General features: G+C 39.5%; 1 protein-coding gene across 4 annotated transcripts in view; it reads right to left on the reverse strand.

Moving 5' to 3' along the window:
• Positions 1-25,984, reverse strand: part of mipol1 (mirror-image polydactyly 1) — a 330,956-nt gene that overhangs the window by 153,908 nt on the left and 151,064 nt on the right. For all 4 annotated transcript variants that reach the window (XM_059956627.1, XM_059956599.1, XM_059956608.1 and 1 more), the window contains 3 exons: positions 19,260-19,389; positions 14,531-14,564; positions 14,107-14,277 (listed from right to left, as the gene is read on the reverse strand). In XM_059956627.1, the coding sequence (XP_059812610.1) occupies positions 14,107-14,277; positions 14,531-14,564; positions 19,260-19,389 (335 nt within the window). The remainder of the gene's footprint in view (positions 1-14,106; positions 14,278-14,530; positions 14,565-19,259; positions 19,390-25,984) is intronic.

The following is a 25,984-nucleotide window of genomic DNA, read 5'->3' on the forward strand; positions in this document are numbered from 1 at the left end:
GGTGGAGGAAGGGAAGCCTCTTTCTTTGAAAAAGGAGGACATCTCCTTCGTTCTAGAATGAAAAGCCTCATCTTGGGAGCAGATTTTTTCCATTTGTCCCTCTCCATTTTTCTCCCTCCTGGCACTTATTCTTGCAAGAGGAACAAGTGCTTCACCTGCTCCTACACCTCCTCTCTCACTACCATTCAGGGCCCCAAACAGTCCTTCTAGGTGGGGCGACATTTCACCTGTGTGTCTGTTGGGGCCATGTACTGTATTTTGTACTCCCAGTGTGGTCTCTTGTATATCATAAGGCCATAGATATAGGTGCAGAAGTAGGCCATTTGGTCCATTGAGTCTGCTCTTGCATTCAATCATGGGTTGATCCAATTCTTCCAGTCATCCCCACTCCCCTGCTTTCACCCCATACCCTTTGATGCCCTTTGATATTGGTGAAACCTGACGTAGATCGGGAGATTGCTGCACCAAGCACCTATGCTCTGTCTGCCAGAACAAGCGGGATCACTCAGTGACCACCTATTTTAATCCTACTTCTCATTTCCATTCCGATGTGTCCATTCATGGCCTCCTGCACTGCCGGGATAAGGCCACACTTAGGTTGGAGGAGCAATACCTTATATTCTGTTTGGGTAGCCTCCAATCTGATGGCATGAACATCGATTTCTCAGACTACCAGTAATGCCTCCACTTCCTCCTTTCACCATTTCCCATCCCCTTGTCCCTCTCCTGTTATCTCCTTGCCTGCCCATCACATCCCTCTGGTGCTCGGCCCCCACCCTTTCTTCTTTCTTCCATTGCCTTCTATCTCTTCCACCAATCAACTTCCAAGCTCATTGCTCCATCCCTCCCCCTCCAAATTTCACCTATCACCTGGCTTTTCCCTCTCCGCTCCCCTCACCTTTCAACTCTACTCCTCAGCCTTTTTTCTCCAGTCCTGCCGAAGTGTTTCAGCCCAAGATGTCAACTGTACTTTGCTCCATAGATGCTGCCTGGCCTGCTGAGTTCCTCCAGCATTTTGTATGTGTTGCTCAGATTTCCAACATCTGCAGACTATCTCTTGTTTGTGAGCTATCTCTTTTATATATCTATTAGATATAATTTGATATTGTTTGTTAACTTATTTTCTTAAATCTAATTTATCTTCTTTATAATGTTTCTCAGCATCCTTTACTTATTATACCAAAAGTTTCCTAGTATTCTGGCCTAATACTAAACCTCACAATATTGTGTGTCTTTTGTTTTAATTTGATGCCACTTTTAGCTCTCTTCATTAGTCACCAGTTCATTCTTTTTCGAGAAGCTTTCTTTCTCACTATAACATACTTATGGTGAAATTTATAAAATATATTTTAAAATGATGTTGTTGCTGGTTTTCTACCTCTGCATAAACTATATCAAAAGGGCTTTAAAATTGCAGAAAACCTTTATCACTTCAATACTGCTGCATTTAGTTTACTATTTCATAGAAAGATGTTGAGAATCCCTTTTATTACGATGTGAAACTTAATAGGGGAAGGGTATGTCTAATGGATTCCTGTAGCTATGGATGGAAGGGTGAATGAGCAATGCAGGAAGAATCAACAGGGATTTTTCATCCTGGAATAAAACATTGAAGGAGAAGAACTGAAAAGCAAATTCAGGCATATTGAATAAGCATTATTAAAACACAAGTGTTGCAAAATGTTCTCAGATTTACATTTAATCTTTCAAAGTAGTTATGAAACCATGAACAGGATTATAGTTAAATGCCTGGTTGGTTCTAGATTTATCAATAATATAGCCTTTTAGGTGCTTAGCTGTATAGAAGAAAATTACATTTTTAGACAGGACAGAAAACCAGTAAGACCATATGATACATGAGCAGCATTAGACCATTTAGTCCATCGAGTCTGCTCAGCACTTGATCACTTTCAAACCCATTCTCCTGCCTTCTCCCCATAATTTTTGATGCCCTTACTAGTTAAGAGTCGAACAAACTCAGCTTTAAATACACCCAATGATTTGCCTCCACAGCCATCTGAGGTAATTAATTCCACACATTCACCACCCTCTGGCTAAAGAAATTCTTTCTCATCTCTGTTTTATATAGGACAGACTTTGCTTCTGAGGCTGTGCCCTCTGTTCTTACACTCTCCCACTATTGAAAACATCCTCTCCACATTCACTCAATCTAGGCCTTTCTATATTTGCTAGGTTTCAATGAGATCAACCCTCATTCTAAACTCCAGTAAAAGCAGGCCAACAGCCATCAAAAGCTCCTTTTATTAACCCTTTCATTCTGGGATCATTATTGTATACCTCCACTGGATATTCGCCAATGCCAGCACATCTTTACTTAGATAAGGTGCTCAGATCTGCTCACAATTTTCCAAATCTGGGCTGCCCAATACTTTTCAAAGGCTCAGCATTACAGCCATGATTTTATTTTCTAGTCCTCTCAAAATGAATTCTCACATTGTATTTGCCTTCCTCACTACGGTTTCAACCTACAATCTAACCTCTAAGGAATCCTGCACGAGGACTCCCAAGAGCATTTGCACCTCTGATATCTGACTTTGCTTCCCGAATACAGAAAATATTCTATGCCTTTATTGCGTCCACTTCCCTACACTATATTCCATCTGCCAGTTCTTTGCCCATTCTCCTAATCTGTGTAGGTCCTTTTGCAGGCTTCTTGCTTTCTCAACACGACCTGCTCCAACACCTATCTTTATATCAGTAGCAAACTTGGCCATAAAGCCATCAACTCTGTATTCTTAATCATTCTCATATAATGTAAAAAGAAGCAGTCCTAACACCACTAGTCACCCACGGCCAGCCAACCAAAAGAGGCCCTCTTTATTCCCACTTTTTGCCTTCTGCCAGTCAGCCAATCTTCTGTCCATGCTAATATATTTTTCATAATACCATGGGCTCTTAATTTGTTTAGTAGTCTCATATGCAGAATCTTGTCAAAGGTCTTTTGAAAGTCTAAGTAACAACAACCATTGACTCTCCTTTGCCTACCCTGCCTGTTATTTCCTCAAAGAATTCCAACAGAATAAGAGATTAGAGAATCAAGGACCTTTTAAGCCATGCAAGCAGAATAGAGTCAGTCAGCTTTTAACTGACCTGAACTAAAATTTGGATGGCATTCAACTGGAAGAAGAAATTAAATAGAAGGCACTTTTAAGCATAATCCATCTTTTGCTGGAATAGTAAAAGAGGTCAAAACAAGGTACAGAATTGCAGAGAGAAAAGAAACATGATTGAGAACCAAGTTCCAAATCATGGATTAAGTTCTTGCCCTAAAAGTAGAACATTATGGGCACAAACAGTAATAAATCCTGACAATTTTATGCCTATGACTATGAAATGAAATTTTATGACATCTTGTAAAGGAATAATGATGCTTCCTTTAAACATAGCCTTCCACATGTATGATTAATGTTTCCCAAGGGAGTGCAGGGGTACCAATCCTAACAGGACAGCTACTGCCAGAGAATTTCAGAATTCATACATTCTTACACCCAAAATATATCACCGTTAATACATCGTAAAAGTTATATATTCAGATACTTGTGGCAATGAAGAACTAAAAGTTGTGTATAATCTGACTGAATGATTACTTTACCAACAACCACTGACAGTAAGCATGAAAGACCCAAGTTTTGAATTTTTCTAATTTCATTTCAAAGTAAATCTATTATCAAAGTACATATATGTCACCATATACAATCCTGAGATTAATTTTTTTGTAGGCATACTCAATAACTCCATAATAGAATATAACCAATAACAGAACCAATGAGGGACCACACCAATTTGGGTATTCAAGCCATGTGCAAAAGACAACAAACAGTGCAAATGCAAAAAAGAAAGAAATAATAAATAAGTAACATTGAGTACATGAGTTGAAGGGTTCTTGAAAGTGAGCTATAGGTTGTGGGAATATTTCAATATTGGGGAAAATGAAGTTATCCCCTCTGGTTCAAGGGTCTGATGGTTGAGGGGTAATAACTGTTTCGGAAACTGAGGCTCCTATACCTTCTTCCTGATGGTAGCAGTGAGAAGAGAATATGACCTGGATGGTGGGCGGGGTCCTTGAAGGTGGATACAGTTTTCCTGTGACAACGCTCCTTACAGATATGCTCAATGGTAGAGAGGGCTTTACCTGTGATAGACTGGGCCATATCCACTATTTTTTGTGGGATTTTCATTCAAGGGCATTGGTGTTTCCATACCAGGCTGTACTATACATCTATAGAAGTTTGTCAAAGTTTTTGATATCATGCTGAATCTTCACAAATTCCTAAGGACATAGAGGTGTGGCTGTTCTTTATTCATAATTTCACTCATGTCCTGGGCCCAGGACAGGTCCTCTGAAATGATAACACTGAGGAATTTAACATTGCTGACCCTCTCCACCTCTGATCCCCCAATGAGGACCAGCTCATGGACCTCTCGTTTCCTCCTCCTGAAGCCAATAACCAGCTCCTTTGTCTTGTTGACATTGAGTAAAAGGTTGTTGCTATGGCACCACTCAGCAAGATTTTCAATCTCTTTCCTTTATGCTGATTCATCATCACCTTCGATTCAGCCAGTGACAGTGGTGTCATTAGTAAACTTGAATATGGCATTGGAGCTGTGCTTAGCCACACAATCGTAATTGTAAAGTGAGTATATTTGGGGCTAAGCACACAGCCTTGTGGTACACCTGTGCTGATGGAAATTATGGAGGTGATGTTGTTGCCAATCTAAAGTGACTGGGGTCTGCAAGTGAGGAAAATGCAGATCCAGTTGCACAAAGAGGTATTGAGGCCAAGGTCTTGGAGCTTATTGATTAGCTTTGAAGAGATGATGGTATTGAATGTCAAGCTGTAGTCGATAAAGAGCACTCTGATGTATTCATCTTTGCTGTCCAGGTATTTCAGGGTTGAGTGAGAGTCCAATGAAATGGCATCTGCTGTGGACCTGTTACATCTGTATGCAAATTGGAGAGGATCTAAGTCCCTTCTCAGGCAGGAGTTCATATGTTTCATCACCAATCTCTCAAAATATTTCATCACTGCAGTTACAAGTGCATCTGGACGATAGTCATTGTCATTGAGGCAGGTTACCACATTCTTCTTAGGCAATGGTAAAAGTGAAGCAGGTGGGTACCTCAGACTGCTGAAAGTTATCAGTGAACTCTCCAGCCAGTTGATCAGCACAGGTCTTTAGTACTTGGCCATGGACTGTGCCTGGGCCAGATGCATTTCATGGATTCACCCTCCTGTAGGTTGCTCACACATTGGCCTCAGAGACTTCAATCACTGGATCATTGGAGGCTGAGAGAGTTTGTGATGGTTCCTCAATGTTTTGAGGGTCAAAGTGAGCAGAGAAGGCACTGAGTTCATCTGGAAGCAGAGTCCTATTGTCGTCAATGTTGTTTGATTTTATTTTATAAAAGTTGATTACATTTAAGCCCTGCCACAATTGTCGAGTATCCTTTGTTGATTCAAGTTTAGTCTTGAATTGCACACTTCGCCAAGGAGATGGATATTGTACCTGAACATCCTGTACTGTCTTGGTCATCTGCCTTGAACATCTCTGACCTGACCTCAGCAGGTTGCATGGTTTATCCAGTACTTCTGGTTGGGGAAGACTCTGAATGATTTTGTGGGGACACACTCATTTACAACTGTTTTAATAAAGTCCATGACAACCATGGTGTATTCATTTAGATCCACAGCCGAGTCCTTAAAAACAGCCCAATCCACCATCTTGAAGCGATCACACAGCCTCTCCTCTGCCTGCCATGACTACCTCTTTGTTGTCCTAATTTCTGGACCTTTACCCTTTAGTCTCTGCCTGTATGCAGGTTGGAGAAAAACATTCAAGTGATCAGATTTACCGAAATGTGGTCTGGGCAGAGAATGATGGGCAGTCCTTATCTTAGTACCACAGTGTTCTAGTGTTGGTGCTACAGGTTATGTGCTGATGGTAATTGGTCAGAATTTTCTTCAAACAAGTCTGGTTGAAGTCCCTGACTATGTTCTGAAATGCATCAGGATGGAACATTTCTTGCTTAGAGATAGCATCATGCAGTATTTCAGATAATAGTGGGCCACCAACGGCAAGTAAACTACGATCAGGATTACAGAGGAGAACTCCCTCGGTAAATAGAACTGAAGGCATTTGACTGTTAAGCTGGTTAGACCTACAAGATTAATTAATTAGTGATACACATAAATTGCTGGAGGAACTCAGCAGGCCAGGTAGCCTGTATGGAAATGAACAAACAGTAAATGCTATGGGCTGAGACCTGGAGAGTCATGAAGAGTGCCATCCCGAAACATCAACTGTTTATTCATTTCCATAGATGCTGCCTGCTCTGCTGAGTTCCACCAGCATTTTATGTGTGTTCCTTTAGATTTCCAGCATCTGACGAATTTCTCATGTTTAAGATTAATTAATTAGTCGTGCCTACATACTTTCATAAGTAAAATTATTTCATTTGCTGGTAGCAGTCTTCATAAGCATCCTCATAAATTTGCAATGTTGCAGGATTCTCATTAAATTCTAGCTGTTATGCAAAAGCGATAGATTGTACACACATAGCAGAAGGTGTTTCCTTTACTAATACTGCAAAGTAAAAACTTATCACCATTACACTATTTGGAGAATCATCAGCAAAACTATGATTTCAAATAACAGAAAATAAAAAATGAAACTGCAGTTACTGGAACTCTAAATCAGAATCAGAAAGTGCTGGAAATACTCAGCAGTTTACACTGCATCTAAAGATTAAAGAAGCTTCTGTCTCCTTCCCAGTTCTGACCTGAAATGTTAACTCTTCCCGTACATGTGGCCTGACCTGTATTTTAAATGATATTCCCATGATTTCAAAATATTTTCATTGTACAGTTCAGCCAAATGTAAGGCAGCAGGAAAAATTACAGTTGACTAATCTACAGAGGAAGGAAATATTCAGTCCAGCAAAACTAAAGGGAAGAAACCAGTTGGAGAACACAGGAAACAGGCTTTTTCTCTCTAGTCTTACTCATTTCTGTTGTTCCCCGCCTGTTTACGTATTTGTTTAAATGTCTTTTAAACAGTGCTATTATACTTGCTTCTACTACCTCTCCTCATGGTGTATTTCAGGCAACTACCATTCTGTTAAAATATTTGCCTTAGAAAACTCCGCAATCTCCTTTAAATTATCCCTCCTTCACCATAAACAGATGCCCTCTGGTGTTTGACATTTCTATCCTGGGGTAGTGATCATTTACCCTACCCATGCTTCTCACAATTTTAGGCACCACTTTCAGCCTGTTCCTCAGCCTCCGTTGCTCAAATGAAAAGAACATATCTTTATCCAATCTTTCTATACCTTATACATTACAATCTGGACAAAATCTTGAAGAATTTCTAATGCATCCTTTCCAAAGCATCCACATCCTTCCTATAGTGTGGTGACCAGAACTGCATACAATATTCTTAAATGAGGCCTAACTAAGGTCCATCATGAATTCCTGACTTTCATATTCAATGGCCAGACCGATGAATACAAGCATGCTAAATGCTTTCTTTACCTCCTTATTCTCTTTCAGGGAACTATGGATTTGAGTTCCAACAGTCCTCTCCACATCAGTATTCCTCAGAAACCTGCCACTTTCTCTTGAATTTTTTACCTCCTAAAATGCAACACTTGTCCATCTGTCATATCTCCATTCAAATATCAAATTCCACTTTCATCCGGATAATTTATCACAACAACAGAGGATCCCGGTACTGATCTGTTGGAATTCCTTGAGTAAGTGACAGGCAGGATAGACAAATGAGAGTTGGTGCTTGTTGTTTACCCAGATTATCAGACGGTCTTTGGCAAACTGTTGCACATGAAGATGCTAAACAAGGTAAGAGCCCATGGTATTAAAGGAAAGATACTAGCCTGGACAGAAGATTGGCTGATTGGCAGAAGGCAGAGTGGGAATAAAGGGGGGCTTTCTGGTTGGCTGTCAGTGATGAATGGCGACTGCAACATTATATTTTAATAATCTGGATGACAGCATTGATGGCTGTGTGGCCAAATTTGCAGACGATACAAAGATAGGTGGAGAGGCAAATATTGCTGAGAAAGAAGGGAATCTGCAGAAGCTCTCTAACAGATTAGGAAAATAGTCAAAGGAATGGAGATGGAAAGCAGCATAGGGAAGTGTATGGCCATACACTTTGGTAGAAGGAATAAAAATGTATACTATTTTCTAAATGGGGTGCAAATACAAATTGGGTGGCAGCTTCCAGATAGCAAATCTCTCCAATTATTTCACTTCTTTTATGCCTTCTGCTTGTTCTTTTTGTCTTGTTTGTGCTATGGCAACTGTTGGAGCCTGTGAGTTTGGAACTGATGGAGTTTGGAACTCGATCGAAGGATCCAACACTCTGCTATGCCTGGAGAGCTGCCTTGTGGAGATCAGAGATGGGGTCCAAAAAGGTCTGAGAACACAAGCTGACTCATGGCAAGTACCAGAGATGAGGCATGGGTACATGAAAGATTTCATCCCAAAGCAGCGAGTAAGACTGAAGCATCGAGGTGAATGCGGGGAGGTCAGCAATGGCTCCCAACAGCCATGGTCAGCAGCAGTATCAGCGCGAACAGCCCTGAGTCGGCAGACACTCATTACAGAAGGACTGAGTTTGTGCTGCCGCTCTCCTCGTATGCAGACAAAAAGATGTTTCCCATATTCTGAGATATATGAGTTTATTGGACTGTACTTTATATTGGTTTCCTTCAGTTTTTCGGTGTTTCTTTCTTGCGGATGATTGGCGGGTGGGTGACCTATCAATTTTTTTGTGTGTAAGAGGGAGTGTTGGGGGTTCGGTGCTACTGTCGCTGTTCTTTTCTGTGAGTGAGGAGGTTGGGGATCGCCACGTGTATGGGGTCGGTGATTTGTTATTGTGACTGTTTATTGCTGCAGGAAAGTGGAGGGGGGGAGTGGTCGATTTGGGGGTCTGCAAGTTTTGTTTCTTTTCTTTTTCATACTGAAGGGGGATTTGATATCTTTTCTTTCATCAACATCCTTGGTTTTTCTTGTATTTAATGGCTATTTGGAGTAGACAAATATCAGAGCTTTACTGTACATGCATACTTTGACAATAAAACTAACCTTTGAAGTACACAAATTAGAAGTCTGAATGGACTTGGGAGTCCTAGTGCAGGATTCCTTAAAGGTTAACTTGCAGCTTCAGTTGGCAGCAAATATAACCATATAACAATCACAGCACGGAAACAGGCCATCTCGGCCCTCCTAATCCGTGCCGAACTCTTAATCTCACCTAGTCCCACCTACCCGCACTCAGCCCATAACCCTCCACTCCTTTCCTGTCCATATACCTATCCAATTTTACCTTAAATGACACAACTGAACTGGCCTCTACTATTTCTACAGGAAGCTCATTCCACACAGCTATCACTCTCTGAGTAAAGAAATACCCCCTCATGTTTCCCTTAAACTTTTGCCCCCAACTCTCAAATCATGTCCTCTTGTTTGAATCTCCCATACTCTCAATGGAAACAGCCTATTCACGTCAACTCTATCTATCCCTCTCAAAATTTTAAATACCTCGATCAAATCCCCCCTCAACCTTCTACGCTCCAATGAATAGAGACCTAACTTGTTCAACCTTTCTCTGTAACTTAAGTGCTGAAACCCAGGTAACATCCTAGTAAATCGTCTCTGCACTCTCTCTAATTTATTGATATCTTTCCTATAATTCAGTGACCAGAACTGTACACAATATTCCAAATTTGGCCTTACCAATGCCTTGTACAATTTTAACATTACATCCCAACTTCTGTACTCAATGCTCTGATTTATAAAGGCAAGTGTTCCAAAAGCCTTCTTCACCACCCTATCTACATGAGACTCCACCTTCAGGGAACTATGCACTGTTATTCCTAGATCTCTCTGTTCCACTGCATTCCTCAATGCCCTACCATTTACCCTGTATGTTCTATTTGGATTATTCCTGCCAAAATGTAGAACCTCACACTTCTCAGCATTAAACTCCATCTGCCAACGTTCAGCCCATTCTTCTAACCGGCATAAATCTCCCTGCAAGCTTTGAAAACCCACCTCATTATCCACAACACCTCCTACCTTAGTATCATCGGCATACTTACTAATCCAATTTACCACTCCATCATCCAGATCATTTATGTATATTACAAACAACATTGGGCCCAAAACAGATCCCTGAGGAACCCCGCTAGACACCGGCCTCCATCCCGATAAACAATTATCCACCACTACTCTCTGGCATCTCCCATCTAGCCACTGTTGAATTCATTTTATTACTCCAGCATTAATACCTAATGACTGAACCTTCTTAACTAACCTTCCATGTGGAACTTTGTCAAAGGCCTTGCTGAAGTCCATATAGACTACATCTACTGCCTTACCCTCGTCAACATTCCTCGTAACTTCTTCAAAAAATTCAATAAGGTTTGTCAAACATGACCTTCCACACACAAATCCATGCTGGCTACTCCTAATCAGATCCTGTCTATCCAGATAATTATTAATACTATCTCTAAGAAATGGAATGTTGAATTGAATTGACTTTATCACTTACATCCTCCACATACATGAGCAGTAAAAATCTTTATGTTACGTCTCTGTCTAAATGTGCAATGTGCAATTTATAGTAATTTGTAATATATAGTATGTGCAACAGGAGAGGCAATATAACATAGAAATACAGTTGTGTCAGCATGAGTTATTCAGTCTGATGGCCTGGTGGAAGAAGCTGTCCTGGAGCCTGTTGATCCTGGCTTTTATGCTGCAGTACCGTTTCCTGGATGGTAGCAGCTAGAACAGTTTGTGGTTGGGTGTCTCAGGTCCCCAATGATCCTTCAGGCCCTTTTTACACACCTGTCTTTGTAAATGTCCTGAATAGTGGGAAGTTCACATCTATAGATGTGCTGGGCTGTCTGCACCACTCTCTGCAGAGTCCTGCAATTAAGTTCCCATACCAGCAGTGATGCAGCCAGTCAGGATGCTCTCAATTGTACCCTGGTTAGCATTCATTTCGAGAGGAACAGAATATAAAAACAAGGATGTAATACTGAGGCTTTATAAGATACTGGTTAGACTATATTTAGAGTATTGTGAATAGTTTTGGGTCATTTAACTAAAAAAGACATGCTGGCATTGGAGAGAATCCAAGGCAGGTTTACAGGAATGACCCCAGGAATGAAAGGTTTAACATTTGAGGAGCATTTGATGGCTCTGGTCCTGTACTTGTTATAGTTTAGAAGAAAGATCTAATTGAAACCTATTGAATATTGAAAAGGCCTGAAGAGAGTGGACATGGAAAGAATGTTTCCAGCAGTGGAAGAGAAGGATGTTCTAAGTTCAATATGCATTTATTATCAATGTATACATTATACAACCTTGAGAGTTGTCTCCTAACAGGCAGCCATGAAACAAGAAACCCTATATATATGAAAAAAGCCTGTTTAACACCCAATGTGCAGAGAATTAAAAAATTCATCATGTTCATAAAATAAAATAAAATAACCCATAAAAAAGATGCTGAATCCCAATGTGCAATGAAAAAACATCACGCAAACAGTAACTGCAAGCAAATAGTGTTACTGAACTGAAGTTCGCACGAGAATCCCATAGCTTATTGCAGAGCCGAGTAAATACCTTGGAATAGTGATCTTAATTGGCCCATACCTCACCTCCAGCTCCGACACCCTGACCTTTTCAATCTGGCCCGCCACTTAACTGTCTGTATGAAGAGCAGGCTCTGCCGCTTGCCTCTTTGATTCAGCCCGTAAAGTCTTCACCTGCACGACATGCTCAGTCATGTCCAACTCCTGGAACCTGTGGCTTTGATTCAGCCTGTGCCCAATCTTTTATGCGCTTCCAAGCTCTAGGTGATGGGCCCGCTGCCTTGCTTTGCCTTGGTTCTGCCACACTGAATTGCCTCCAAGTCCAAAGGAAAGTTACAAACCATTACTTGCAATGATCTTTCGCCAAAAAAAGTGTGGTTAACTAAGTATTTATTTGCTATCTTTGTATCATTAGCCACCAGCTGGAAGTTGTAGAGGTTCACCAGCACCATCTTAAACACAAAGTCTTCCTTCTGCAGAAGGAAGCCCCTTGAGAGCAGAGATGAGGAGGAATTTCTTCAGCCAGAGGATGGTGAATCTGTGGAATTCATTGCCACAGATGGTTTGGGAGACCATCGCTGGGTTCACTTAAAGCAAAGTTTGGTGGATTTCTTGATTAGGAAGTGTGTCAAAGGTTATGGGAAGATGGCAGGAATATGAGGTTGAGAGGGTCTGGCAGAGCAGAGTTGATGGGCCAAAACAGCCTAAATCTGCTCCAATATCTTGGGGTCTTATAGAATGCTACTGGTTACATTGAGAGCAATGAGCTTCCGCCATCACATTTTGGCTTCTATTTTGGCTTCAAGTCAATGTACGGTCCACATCATGTGGTGTTCAGGGATAAAAGAGTGTGGACTTTATTTGTGTAATTTTTCTGTCAATCATTGCAAGCAGCATTCACCAGCAAAGGAACTGCAATAATTACTCAAATGAGAAAAAACAACCCAAGCCAGCAAGAAAATTACTAAGTGTCTTATCTATGTATTTCTGGCCATAGGACTTGCAGAGTCCTGTTCAGCTGGCACATACGCGTCAATAAACCAAACATATGTAGAATTATTGTTGGCACTACTAAATCTTAGATTTAAACAGTTACCCAGTGCTCCACAATAGAGTTAATGAATTGACATGCCCCATTCCTTTGACATCTCAAAAATAATCCAGCATAAAAATACCCCAGGAAACCAGAGCTTTTGAGGGTCAATTATTTTATAGTATGAAATTACGTGGTACAAAATTTTTGCCACTTAGGAACAGTGCATCAGTCAAGTTACAAAGAGCAGTGTTAAAAGGAATCCACCAGTGTTTCTATTTTTCATGATTTTGACATGTAACTGAAGTCCAAAATTAAGCAGTTTTGTCATTGATCTGCTGCATCTGCAGTCAAATGCAAGGCTCTGCTGACTGGTTGATGTACTTTGTATTTGTTTCACTAGCAAACATTTATATTATCATTAAAGTGTCAATAGGTGAAAGATCTGTTAACAGTTGTAAATAAATACAGCTTAAGATTTAGTCGCATAATGTTCAAGGAGCAAGGTGTCAATATTTAGCTGCGTGTTTATGTGTCTGTGTGTGTGTTTTGATGGAAAATAATATGAATGCACTGCAAAATTTCAAATATTTGAGGTTAGATTTAAATATTTGTTTTTGTTCAGATTCCAACTAGTTTGTCTGTTTACTCAGCAATCTAATAAATGACTTTGGAATTTACAGAGGCAAATTGACAGTAGGTTAGATGGAATAAAAAAATGACCTAAATATCAATAGATTAGGAGTTCAAATATCCTCAAGATACAATCCTGTCAGTTATGCTGAGAATGCATCTATATGAGCCTCTAGTTCAGACCCGGTTACAGTCCACAGAAGGGCAAATTACCTGTTTAGAGCAGGAAAAACAAGTACCTTTACACGCACTCCTTCGGTGCCTATTTTATTAATGTGGTTGGTAGGTTCAGTCCAGGTAATGATACTTTCCAGTTCCCTACAACTTCAGATAACAACTGCTTAGTCTTCCAGAAAAATAAATCAAGCAGCTTTAATTAATGAAATGCTTGCTTACTAAGCTGTATTTTATCAGGTGAACCTTAATCTCATTTCACTTTGGCTTACTTCTCTCTAATATTTTGGTAAGTCCTAAACCGATAGCAGAAGCCACTGCCTGTTAACATTTGATTGGTGAAGGGTGATTAGAAGTACCACATTTCACAGGAATAATAACCAATACATGGTCATTCATGACTGCTTTAAAGATGGTGGAAGAAATTATCCTTGTAAAATATCTTATTCTGAAAATTAATTCTGCAACCTGATCTTGAATTTGAACTTGAATAATTTATATACTTTAATTTTGTTCTTTAGTTTGGAAAAAAATAATGCTTACTTAACTGATGACATTGTGAAGAAAAAAGGTAACTGCTTAAAGATGTAAAGAATATTTGAAGACCAAAAGTACTTACTCTTGATAAGGCTGCATCCCTTTCCTCAATAACTGCATTCATTTCTTCAGCAGTTATTCTTTTCTTCCGCTCCCTGGCTTTGTGAATTTTATCTACAATTAAATCTCCATTCTTGTCAACTGCACATCTTGAATCAGCATTGTTGATTCGGTTCAGTAATTCCTGCAATGTCTATCAATAACATTTACATGATAGTTACACATGAATTTAGAATTAGAATTTGTTCAGTTTAGACTTAATTAATGGCCACATGCAAAAGTACACCAAATACAATTACTCAATTTTATAAAACATCTGAGATGGACATTATTACTGTGTCAAATTCATATTTTCCTACTTCTTAGCTCTGGAAACCCACTCAATTGTGTCTAAGCCTCTAAGATATAAGAGTGACATTAAAAAATCTCCTTAGAGAGTAGCTTACCATGTCATTTTCTTCAGGGTTAATATTTTCCAACCTAGAAAAGGGACACAGACAGCCTGATCAGTAGCATTTCCTTAGCACAGCAAAATGAGTTCACTTCCCACCTCAAGTAATTTCATTCTACTAGTCTTTAGAGTCAACCATGACACTAAACATATTAAAGTGCCACCTGCTCTATTCCATCCTTCAATAATGCTCCATATCTTCAGCTCTGTCTGCAGACTGTTAAGTTATTAATGTTTACTGCTATATATGACTACAGGGATCAACTGTTCATATGTGCAGAGATGAAGGGAGAGCTGCTATGGCGGCAATACTAGCACTCTCACGGCATTAGCCTCTTCTGCCCTAAGACTTCATAAATCTATTTCAATGTCTCACTTCACATTTATAAAAACAGTCTGCCATTTACACTAAGGGCTTTGCATCTGTGTTTCTATAGTGGCTTCTCAACCAAAAGTGTACTGATACCTTCCAACATCAATAAAATGTGCGTCTGACTTGCAGAATTAGAGTCAGGTTTTAATATAAATTTGGTACAATCTGTTTCAAGTATGCACACAACTGCATTCTGTATTTCTTAAATATAAGGCCCTCCATTGGTCAGGGTCAACCATGGATATTGCGTCCTAACTATCTGCGTGATACACAAGTCAGGGCAGTTCAATATAGAGAGCAAGCTGTTGCCCATGCAGCAGACTACCCTCTCCATGCAGCTGATGGATCCAAAAAGAACAGCAGAGACCAATACAATTTGGCAGCAGCAGCATTGCAGGAGTTGCCAGTCAGCATTGAACTGCCTTGGAGGCTCCAGCTCTGCAGTTTTCCTTGGGCTTTACTTCCAAAGACTTCCCCATAAGTGGGTATAGCTGCAGGACAGCAGAGGATTTGGATCAGTTTTCCTTCTCCTAGATGAGCGACCAACCTTGGCTGATGAGCCCCATCTGTTCAGTGACTGGTGTGAAGGCGCCAGTAAATTGCCTTTGTCCCTTCTCCTGTCAGTAAAAACAGCTCCGCCAGGCTTAGTAGCTAAGCCACCATTGAAAGCCAAGAGCTGAACGTGGGGTTGGCAACGGCTATTTGAGATGCACGCCACTGGGAGCATTTAATAGGTAATGGGAACTTATCTCCACTACCTCCCCTGACTATGACAACCTTAAGGAACCATTTCTTAAATAGGAGATAATAAATGTAATGATGTTTATCCCCAAAATTTTAAATAATTGTTTTAACATATTCTTTTCACAATGATGTAAAGTGAATCAACACAAAGATAGAGATTTTTTAAAATACTGCAATTATTCCCTTGCTTCCCTCATTGAGGCAGGTTCAGAAATCTACTTCTTTAGTCTGTGAGGAAGAGATATTAGTCAAAACTATTGTCTTAGAACATTTCAATATATAATTAATGTGGATTACAAACAAGTAATATTTTAGTCAGAAATATATTAAATCATGTAGTTCTTTTAAAAGGAAAGATGATGATTAAAATGAATAACAACTATATTAAGACTAACATTGAAAAAGGATGTAGGTATCTTTCAATAATGTCATACTTTACATTTGATGGAATTCTGCATGAAGTGGTTTCAAGTTTGATTCCTTAGAAGTGCATATTTCAAAAATGCAAAATTCACATTAAAAATAAAATTCATCATATATATGCAACTGCAATTCTATGTTTCATCATCTACTCTAACAGCTTTCAACAGTGCAAAACGTATCAGCAAAAACATGTTAAATAAACATAAATAAGAAGAAAGCATTTTGCAAGACGTAATTCAGAATCAGAATCAGGTTTATTATCACCAGCATTAGGCATGAAATTTGTTAACTTAGCAGCAGCAGTTCAATGCAATACATACTCTAGCAGAGAAAAATAATAATAATAAATAAAATATAACATAATAATACTTTAACAAGTCAATCAATTACGTATATTGAATAGATTTAAAAAACATGCAAAAACAGAAATACTGTATATTAAAAAAAAAAGTGAGGTAGTGTCCAAAGCTTCAATGTCCATTTAGGAATCAGACGGCAGAGGGAAAGAAGCTGTTCCTGAATCGCTGAGTGTGTGCATTCAGGCTTCTATACCTTCTACCTGATGGTAACAGTGAGCAAAGGGCATGCCCTGGGTGCTGGAGGTCCTTACTAATGGACGCTGTCTTTCTGAGACACAGCTCCCTCGAGATGTCTTGAGTACTTTGTAGGCTAGTGCCCAAGAAGGAGTTGACTAGATTTACAACCTTCTGCAGCTTTTTTCGGTTCTGTGCAATAGCCCCTCCATACCAGACAGTGATGCAGCCAGTCAGAATGCTCTCCATGGTGCAACTATAGAAATTTTTGACTGTATTTGTTGACATGCAAAATCTCTTCAAACTCCTAATAAAATATAGCCACTGTCTTGCTTTCTTTATAACTATATCGATATGTTGGGACCAGGTTAGATCCTCAGACATCTTGACATTGGAACTTGAAACTGCTCACTCTCTCCACCTCTGATGTTGATATGTGTTCCTTCGTCTTACCCTTTCTGAAGTCCACAATCAGCTCTTTCGTCTTACTGACGTTGAGTGCCAGGTTGTTGCTGCGGCACCATTCCACTAGTTGGCACATCTCAATCCTGTACGTCCTCTCGTTACCACCTGAGGTTCTACCAACTATGGTTGTATCGTCAGCAAATTTGTAGATGGTATTTGAGCTATGCCTAGCCACACAGTCATGTGTATATAGAGACTAGAGTAGTGGGCTAAGCCCTGAGGTGCGCCAGTATTGATCATCAGCGAGGAGGATATGTTATCTCTGAATTTAATTTCAGAGTGAAACATTTAGCTTCTATCACTCATAGATACTTGAATGCCTTTTTTGGCAAGCTGGGAACTGTGGAACTTTATAGTAGCAGCAGTACAATATATGATAATATAGAAAGTAAAAAAGTAAATCAGTAAATCAATTACAGCAAGTATATACATGTATATTAAATAGTTAATTAAAAATAATGCAGAACAGAAATAGTATTAAAAAGTGAGGTAATGTTTATGGGTTTAATGTCCATTTAGGAATTGGGTGGCAGAAAAGAAGAAGCTGTTCTTGAATCACTGAGTGTTTGCCCTCAGTCTCCTGGATCCTTGATTTCCTCACTTCAAACCGCAGTCAGGACAGATTGGCAAAAGCATCTCCTCCACAATCACCATCTGCATAGGTGTACAAAGGCTGTCTGCCTAGTCCCATGTTTTACTCACTGCATACCTATCACTGTGTGGCTAAGTACAGCTCTAATACCATATTTAAAATTGTTGTTGACACCTCTGTTGCTGGCCAAATCAAAGATGGAGACCAATCGGCATATAGGAGGGAGACTGAAAATCTGGTTGAATGGTGCTGTAACTACAACCCCTCATTCAACATTAGCAAAACCAAAGAGCTGATTAAAAAATACTACAGGAGAAAGAAACTGGAGGTCCATGAGCCAGTCCACATCAGGGGATTAGAAGTAGAGAAGGACAGTAGCTTTAAATTCTTTGGCATTATTAAATCAGACGATCTGTCCTGGGACCAGCATGCAAGTGCCATCACAAAGATGACACAACAGCGTCTCCACTTTCTTAGAAGCTTGTATAAATTTGACATGTCACCAAATACTTCAACAAACTTCTATTGATGCACAGTGGAGAGCATCCTAACATTAAGGCCTAGTGTGGCGACACCAATGTCCAGGAATGGAAATGTCTACAGAAAGTGGTGCATACATTACAGGCAAAGCCATCTCCACCACTGAGCACATGTACATGGAGAGTTGCTCAGGTAGAGTAGTTGCCATACCAAGACATAGTGCATCCGGATGGAAGGCATTCCCTGGTGCATCAATAAACATTGGTGAGGGACATGGCAAATTTCTTTAACCACCCGAGGAAGTAGAGGCACTTGGGTGCTCCAGTGCTTAATTAGTTCAAAGACAGGAGAAAGAATGAGATTTGTGAACAAGCTCAAAAGAAATGACAGAGTTTTGAAAAGCTTGGCATTACTGAAAGATACCTGCATCCTTTTCCAAAATGACAAATTTTTGATATTTTTTGATAAAGACTGGCACAGGGTTTTTAACTTTGTTCTCTTCCCTTTGGTTAGGAAGTGTTCAGTAATACCATTTCAAAAAAGAATCCTGTATTCTATTAAATAACTAAAGTAACTTATTTTCTTTCCATTCAGAAAATACCTTTATCAATCTGTTCAAATCATTTTGTGAAAACTTAAGAACCCACTGGGGAGTTTTGGTGTTTAAATAAAACCAGAATATATATTTTTTTAAATGTACCTTTATCTTCCTTGCAATTTACTTTATTTGCGAGTAAGTCATACTTTGGATCCTTTTTCCTAAATATAACTGCAGATTGCAGACTACATACTGCTTTCACATTGAATTTAATTAAGTTTTGTTTGGATAGTAGAGTAGCATTGTACCAAAAATGTTAACTCCAGATTCCTTGTCTTCTAATTAATTGAATAGTGCAAAAATAAAAGAGTGTAAGAAGTACAAGTATAATATTTTAGCCATATCTTTGAATACCTTTGGCGCTGAGTATAATATTTATCTGGATCTAGGATGTCAGTAAAAATAAGTGCACTAATTAATTGGGAGTTCTGCATGGAGTGCACTTGAATCAGTCTGAGCTTAATTCAGGATATTACTCTTATGTCCGAAAATTTTTTTAAAATCTGACACACGTACCCCTCAAAGGCCTGTTCCAGTTGTTTACTTTTCAAAAGTGCTTCATCTCTTTCCTCATTGGCTAGACGGAGTCTGGACATAACAGCTGCATCCCGTTCACTTTGTGCACCATATATTTCTTCAATTAAAACTATGAAAACAAAGACAGCCAATGAGAAAACACATATCATTTAACAAGTGTTGTGAGATATGAATAGAATTGCACTTGACAGACTGGCTGTCAGCTACAGCAAATTAATTATGAAATAATTATAGTTTTAAAGGGCTTTAGATGCATTTCCAAAATACCAAAGAACCATTCTGATCTGTGTTGACTTTGGTAAAATTGGTAGGTGTGACTGGTGCATTCTTGCACCCACAGTAAGAAAATGCTGCAACAAATTACAGAACCATATCATAGAGAAATAGGTGAAGGATGAGGACATTTAAACCCTTCAGATCTGTACTACCATTCCCATTCAAATTAATTGTGGCCTATTGTGTATCTCGATACTACATTCCCCTACTCTCCCCATAGTCCTTGATGTACTCTGTGTCAGGAAATCCAACTCCTTCATAAAAATATTTAACAACTTGGTCTCTGCAGCATTTTGTAGTGAAGAAAATTTCTTTTAACCTGAGTCTTTAGCAACTTACCCCTCATCCTGAGACTGTGATCCACAATTTAAGATTCCCCAGCAGAAAAAATACTGTCTGTATATGCAGTTTGTCAAGCCATATTTGATTTTTTTTTGCATTTTAATACTATTTCCTCTCATTCTTCTGAACTACATCAAATGCTGACTTACTTGAACCAATCTTGCTTCAAATAACAGCGTCGCCATCACATGAATTAGTCTAGTGAACTTCCACTGCTCTTTCCCAGCAATGTGAAATTCACCCACTGTTCCTGTGGAATGAGATATCTGAAGCAAGAACTGCAAATCCTTACTTTTGAAAAGAGGAGAATGGCTGTGTGAGTGAAGGGCAAGTAAAAGGTCCTTTGTGATTTTTTGTCATGCTTTTAATGTTTAAATATTTAAAAAAATAATTGGCTCGTATTTTTGTCATGAATTAGCAAAAACTTCTGATAGCATATTTATTTATTAAAATAGTATTGAATGTTTATGAATGTGAGCAACAAAAATTCATTTTCCAACAGCCAGATATGATCGGCGAGTTTGACTAAGACTATTATGAATCAAAAAAATTTAGTTTGGATTACCAAATAATTCCAACTCACTCCTTCCCACCTTTTTAATTTTGGTTAAAATTATAATCTCTTCCAGTCCTCTCTCTCTCTCTCTGTGCACCTGTTACTCTGCCCCTATCATTCCCAAATCCAGTCATACTATACTGAATGCCCTACCTTTTGCTGTTAAGTTTCTAAACCCCTAAAACTTTCTATTTTTCTCTTAGTTTCTAAGGCAATCTTTAAAATCTATAAATCTTTATAATCTTTGAATATATACAGGCCATTCCTTGGTAATGAACAGATTATGTTTTTACAGTCAATTTTGTCTATTTTGCCTAAATATCAAATCAGGTTTATTATCACTGACATATGTTGTGAAATTTGCCGCTCTTTGTCAGCAGTAGTGTACAGGACATAAAAAGCACAATGTTACAAAAAAAAAGAGTGGCTCCTGTACCTCCTCCACAGTGGCAATAATGAGTAGAGGGCAAGTCTTGGGTCGTGAGGGTACTTAATGATGGATGTCACCTTCCTGAGGCCTGGCTTTTAGAGATACAGTATAATAACAAATGGCATCGAAAATGAAAAAATTACTAGAAGTGAATGGAGAGAGGATACTAGTTCTACCATTCAGAATCAGATTTATTATCACCAGCAGCTGTCATGAAATTTGTTAACAGCAGCAGCAGTTCAATGCAATACAGAATTATAGAAGAACAAAGAAATAGTAAATCTATTACAGTATACATATATTGAATAGATTAAAAATCGTGCAAAAACAAAAATGATATATGTTAAAAAGGTAAGGGAGTGTTCACAGGTTCAATGTTCATTTAGGAAACATATGGCAGAGAGGAAGAAGCTGTTCCTGAATCGCTGAGTGTGTGCCTTCAGGTTTCTGTACCTCCTACCTGATGAGAAAAAGGGCATGCCCTGGGTGCTGTGGTCCTTAATAATGGACGCTGCCTTTCTGAGGCACTGTTCCTCGAAGATGCCCTGGGTACTTTTGTAGGCTAGTACCCAAGATGGAGCTGACTAAATTTACAACCCTCTGCAACTTCGTTCGGTCCTGTGCACTAGCACCCTCCACATCCCCCCAGCCTGTACCAGACAGTGATACAGCCTGTCAGAATACTCTCCACAGTACAAAGTTACTGAGTGTTTTTGTTGACATACTAACTTTCTTCAAACTCCTAATGAAGTATAGCCACTGTCTTGCCTTCTTCATGACTGCATCAACATGTTGGGACCAGATTAGATCCTCAGAGATCTTGCCACCCAGGAAATTGAAACTGCTCACTCTCTCCACTTCTGATCCTTCTACAAGGATTGGTATGTGTTCCTTTGTCTTTCCCTTCTTGAAGTCCACAATTAGCTTTTTCGTCTTACTGATGTTAAGTGCAAGGTTGCTGCTGTGACACCACTCCACCAGTTGGCATATCTCGCTCCTGAACGCCCTCTTGTCACCACCTGTGATTCTACCAACAATGGTTGTGTCATCAGCAAATTTATAGCTGGCACTTGAGCTGTGCCTAACCACACAGTCATGGGTATAGAGAGAATAGAGCAGTGGGCTAAGCACACACCCCTAAGGAGCAGCACCAGTGTTGATCATCAGTGAGGAGGAGACATTATCACTAATCCCCACAGATTGTGGCCTTCCGCTTAGGCAGTCAAGAGTTCAATTGCAGAAGGAGGTACAAAGGCCCAGGTTCTGTAACTTAACAATCAGGATTGTGGGAATGATGGTGTTAAATGCTGAGCTATAGTTGATGAACAGCATCCTGACATAGGCATTTGTATTGTCCAGGTGGTCTAAGGCCAAGTGAAGAGCCATTGAGATTGTGCCTGCCATTGACCTATTGTGGCGATAGGCAAATTGCAATGGGTCCAGGTCCTTGCTGAAGCTGGAGTTCATTCTAGTCATGACCAACCTTTCAAAGCATTTCATCATCATAGATGTGAGTGCTACTGGGCAATAGTCATGAAAGCAGTTCATATTCTTCTTCTTAGGCACTTTCATAGGAACAAATGTATGTTTATACATCACACATTTGAATTTAATAATATTCTGATAGTTTGGTTCTTTATGGAGGTGTCCAGATATTGGGCATTTGACCTAAACCCAAAAATCACTTTAACATCAGGGATAGCCTCATCTGACAGGTTCCTGTAAAGTGCCTTCAGCTGTTTGCTCTGTTAATGGTGCTATATAAATGCAAGTTGCTGTTGGTTATATTTTGTTACTTTGTGTTTCGAAACATGCACTGAACAAATTATTTGAAACTTATGTCTATAGAACAACCATGTAATTCAAAAAAAATAAACTGCAAATGAGCCCATTAGGTCAGGACATCTTATGGATAGACTAGAATAATCCGAATCCATGTTCTTTCTACTGCTGTGTAAATGACATTTGTGGTAATCAAATGAATATTGTTAATCATTAATATGATCTTACACCTGAAATGAAATATCTGTTCTAGGGTAGTGAAAGTCATTCTCAGAATAGATGACAAGGTTGTTATATGAAAAATCACTATTGAGAATGACATATCAACAAAAATAGTGTTGCAGTGAAGTCAATGTATCTACAAATGCAAGGGAGCAAAGACAGGGTAAAAACTATCCATCTAAAAATCAAGGAGATACCGTAAATGTTCAAGACACACATTTGCTAAGAGCAGATTAACAAACAGCATTCTTAGTACAGGTGAAGTTAAATAATTAATTACTTGCCACATTACAGTTCTGAAAAGTCTTTGATGACTATAAATGAGATATAGATTGGACAAAGATCTAGAAATGGATTATAATATTCAAAACTACAAATTGTCCATTATGGTAATAAAAACTGAAAAATGAGAGATTACAGAACTAAGGTGCTGCATTATCTGAGAGTTCAAGTGCATAATCTGCAAACGACTAGTATGCAAGGTTGAACAAATAATTGGGAATGCTATCAGAATATGAACACCAATGAATGGAGGTTATGCTTCAGTTAGATAGTGTTCTGGCAGGACTGCAGCTGGAGTGCTGTGTTGGTCTTCTATAAGTGCTGGAACAAGGGTTGCCAAGTTACATTCCTTTCTAACCAGTTGTAGCCAGTGTCAGGGGACTTCATTAGAATACAATATTCCTGACAGACATCAATGCAAATTCTATTGTGAGATCCACTTGTGCTTTTAAAGATCTTCATATTTTATTGCAGGACCTGTGGAGTCACCTGTTTGTTTAGGGGGTGGGAAGGAAATCGTACTAAATAACACAGAAAGGCTGTGGGAGAATAAGTAAATTACAGAGCAAGTGCTTCTCTCTGCATGAATGTCTCATTTAAATACAATTCAACAATGAACTACTTAAATCACAAAGAATAGCAAGTTACCTTAAACCAAGTTACAATGTACACAATGTCCAAGATTTACATTGAAATATTGGCAATGGTTAATAAAGAAATCCAGAAACAGTTGGAAGTTCCAAAATTTTTTTTAAAAAGCATCAGCATTATCTTTGACTTAACTTGAAAATAATGTTTTATTCCTGGCATGATTACAAGTAACATGTTTAACTTTAAAGCAAAACTTTATAAGTAGGTTTACTGTATTTCAGTTTTTGAACCTTGCAAACTTCCAGGAGGGATTTTGGAAACATATTCTTGATTGACTCAGCAACCAGCTTCTCCTTATATTGTACTTCCACCATAGTAAAACATCCTAAGATGTATCATAATAACATTAACATTTGATAATGAGCAATAAGCTTGTTTAACGTAGTTTGTTTTAAAGATTTGAAAAGCTGATGAGAAGTAGAGATACAATTCAGGGAAGATTTCAGACTTCAGAAACCTGGAAACTGCAGCCAGTTGAGAGAGTGCTGCCCTAAATGCCAGCAGCATAATAGGTATTTGATTGATTAATTGACTTGAGAGAGTGAATGGGTGTGAGTAAATGTTACTTAACCAGGAACCGCTGTCAGATACTGGGTGAAAAGGATATGGAGAGACTTTGAATATAAACAGCAGAATTTTGGATTATTTAAAGGCTTATTTAGAGAACAGTAAGAAAGACTGGCCAGGTATGCATTAGAAAAGTAAAACCTGGAGAAACAAATAGATAAATGAGGACTTCATAGCAGATAAACTAAGGATTGAACACAGGTGACAATGTAGAATTGGAAAAAGCTGATCCGAATAACTGTGTTGAGATGTTCACCTCTATTGCTGTATCAAGGTGACATACAATCTGATCAAGTCTAAATGAGCTAGTGAGAGCAGCGGCAATCAGAAATCTGAAGCGTGAGAAGACATAGTTCAGCCAGTGCAGAGTACCCCTGTAGCCATCCTCCTCAACAGGAGGAATACCACTTTAGATACCATTGGGAGGGGATGATGTCACAGTCTCCCGAATGCCAGGGTCCAGGACATCTCAGGTCGAGCTCTCAGCATTGAGCAGCTGAAGGTCATGGTCCACGTAGGTAACAAGAGCGTAGGCAGAAAGAGTGATGAGGTTCTGCAAAGTGAGTTCAGGGAGTTTGTTTAAAAAGGCAAACACGAGGAAATCTGCAGATGCTGGAAATTCAAGCAACACACACAAAATGCTGGTGGAACGCAGCAGGCCAGGCAGCATCTATAGGAAGAAGCACTGTCGACGTTTCTGGCCGAGACCCTTCGTCAGGACTAACTGAAAGAAAAGGTTGTAAGAGATTTGAAAGTAGGAAGGGGAGGGGGTGATCCGAAATGATAGAAGACAGGAGGGGGTGGGATGAAGCTAAGAGCTGGAAAGGTGATTGGCAAAAGGGATACAGAGCTGGAGAAGGGAAAAGATCATGGGACAGGAGGCCTAGGGAGAAAGAAATGGGGAGGGGAGCACCAGAGGGAGATGGAGAACAGGCAAAGAGTGATGGGCAGAGACAGAAAAAAAGAGGGGGGGGGGGAGATGAAGCCACACTCAGGTTGGAGGAACAACACCTTATATTCCATCTGGGTAGCCTCCAACCTGATGGCATGAACATTGATTTCTCTAATGTTAATGCCCCTCCTCCCCTTCTTACCCCATCCCTGATTTTTATTTTCCCCTCCCCTTTTTTCTCTCTCTCTCTGCCCATCACTCTTTGCCTGTTCTCCATCTCCCTCTGGTGTTCCCCTCCCCCTTTCTTTCTCCTGAGGCCTCCAGACCATGATCCTTTCCCTTCTCCAGCTCTGTATCCCTTTTGCCAATCACCTTTCCAGCTCTTAGCTTCACCCCACCCCCTCCTGTCTTCTCCTATCACTTCGGATTGGGTCTCAGCCTGAAACATCAACAATGCTTCTTCTTATACATGCTGCCTGGCCTGCTGCGTTCCACCAGCATTTTGTGTGTGTTGTCAGGGAGTTAGTGCCAAGTTAAAAGACAGGACTTCCAGGGTTGTGATCTCAGGATTGCTAAACATGCCATGTGCTAGTGAGGCCAGAATTAGGTAGATCATACAGTTTAACACGTGACTGAGGAGTTGGTGTAGAAGAGAGGGGATCATATTTTTGGATCATAGGGCTCTCTTCAACGGAAGGTGGGAT

Source organism: Hypanus sabinus, chromosome 2 (genome assembly GCF_030144855.1).
Source record: "Hypanus sabinus isolate sHypSab1 chromosome 2, sHypSab1.hap1, whole genome shotgun sequence".
Lineage (NCBI taxonomy): Eukaryota > Metazoa > Chordata > Chondrichthyes > Myliobatiformes > Dasyatidae > Hypanus > Hypanus sabinus.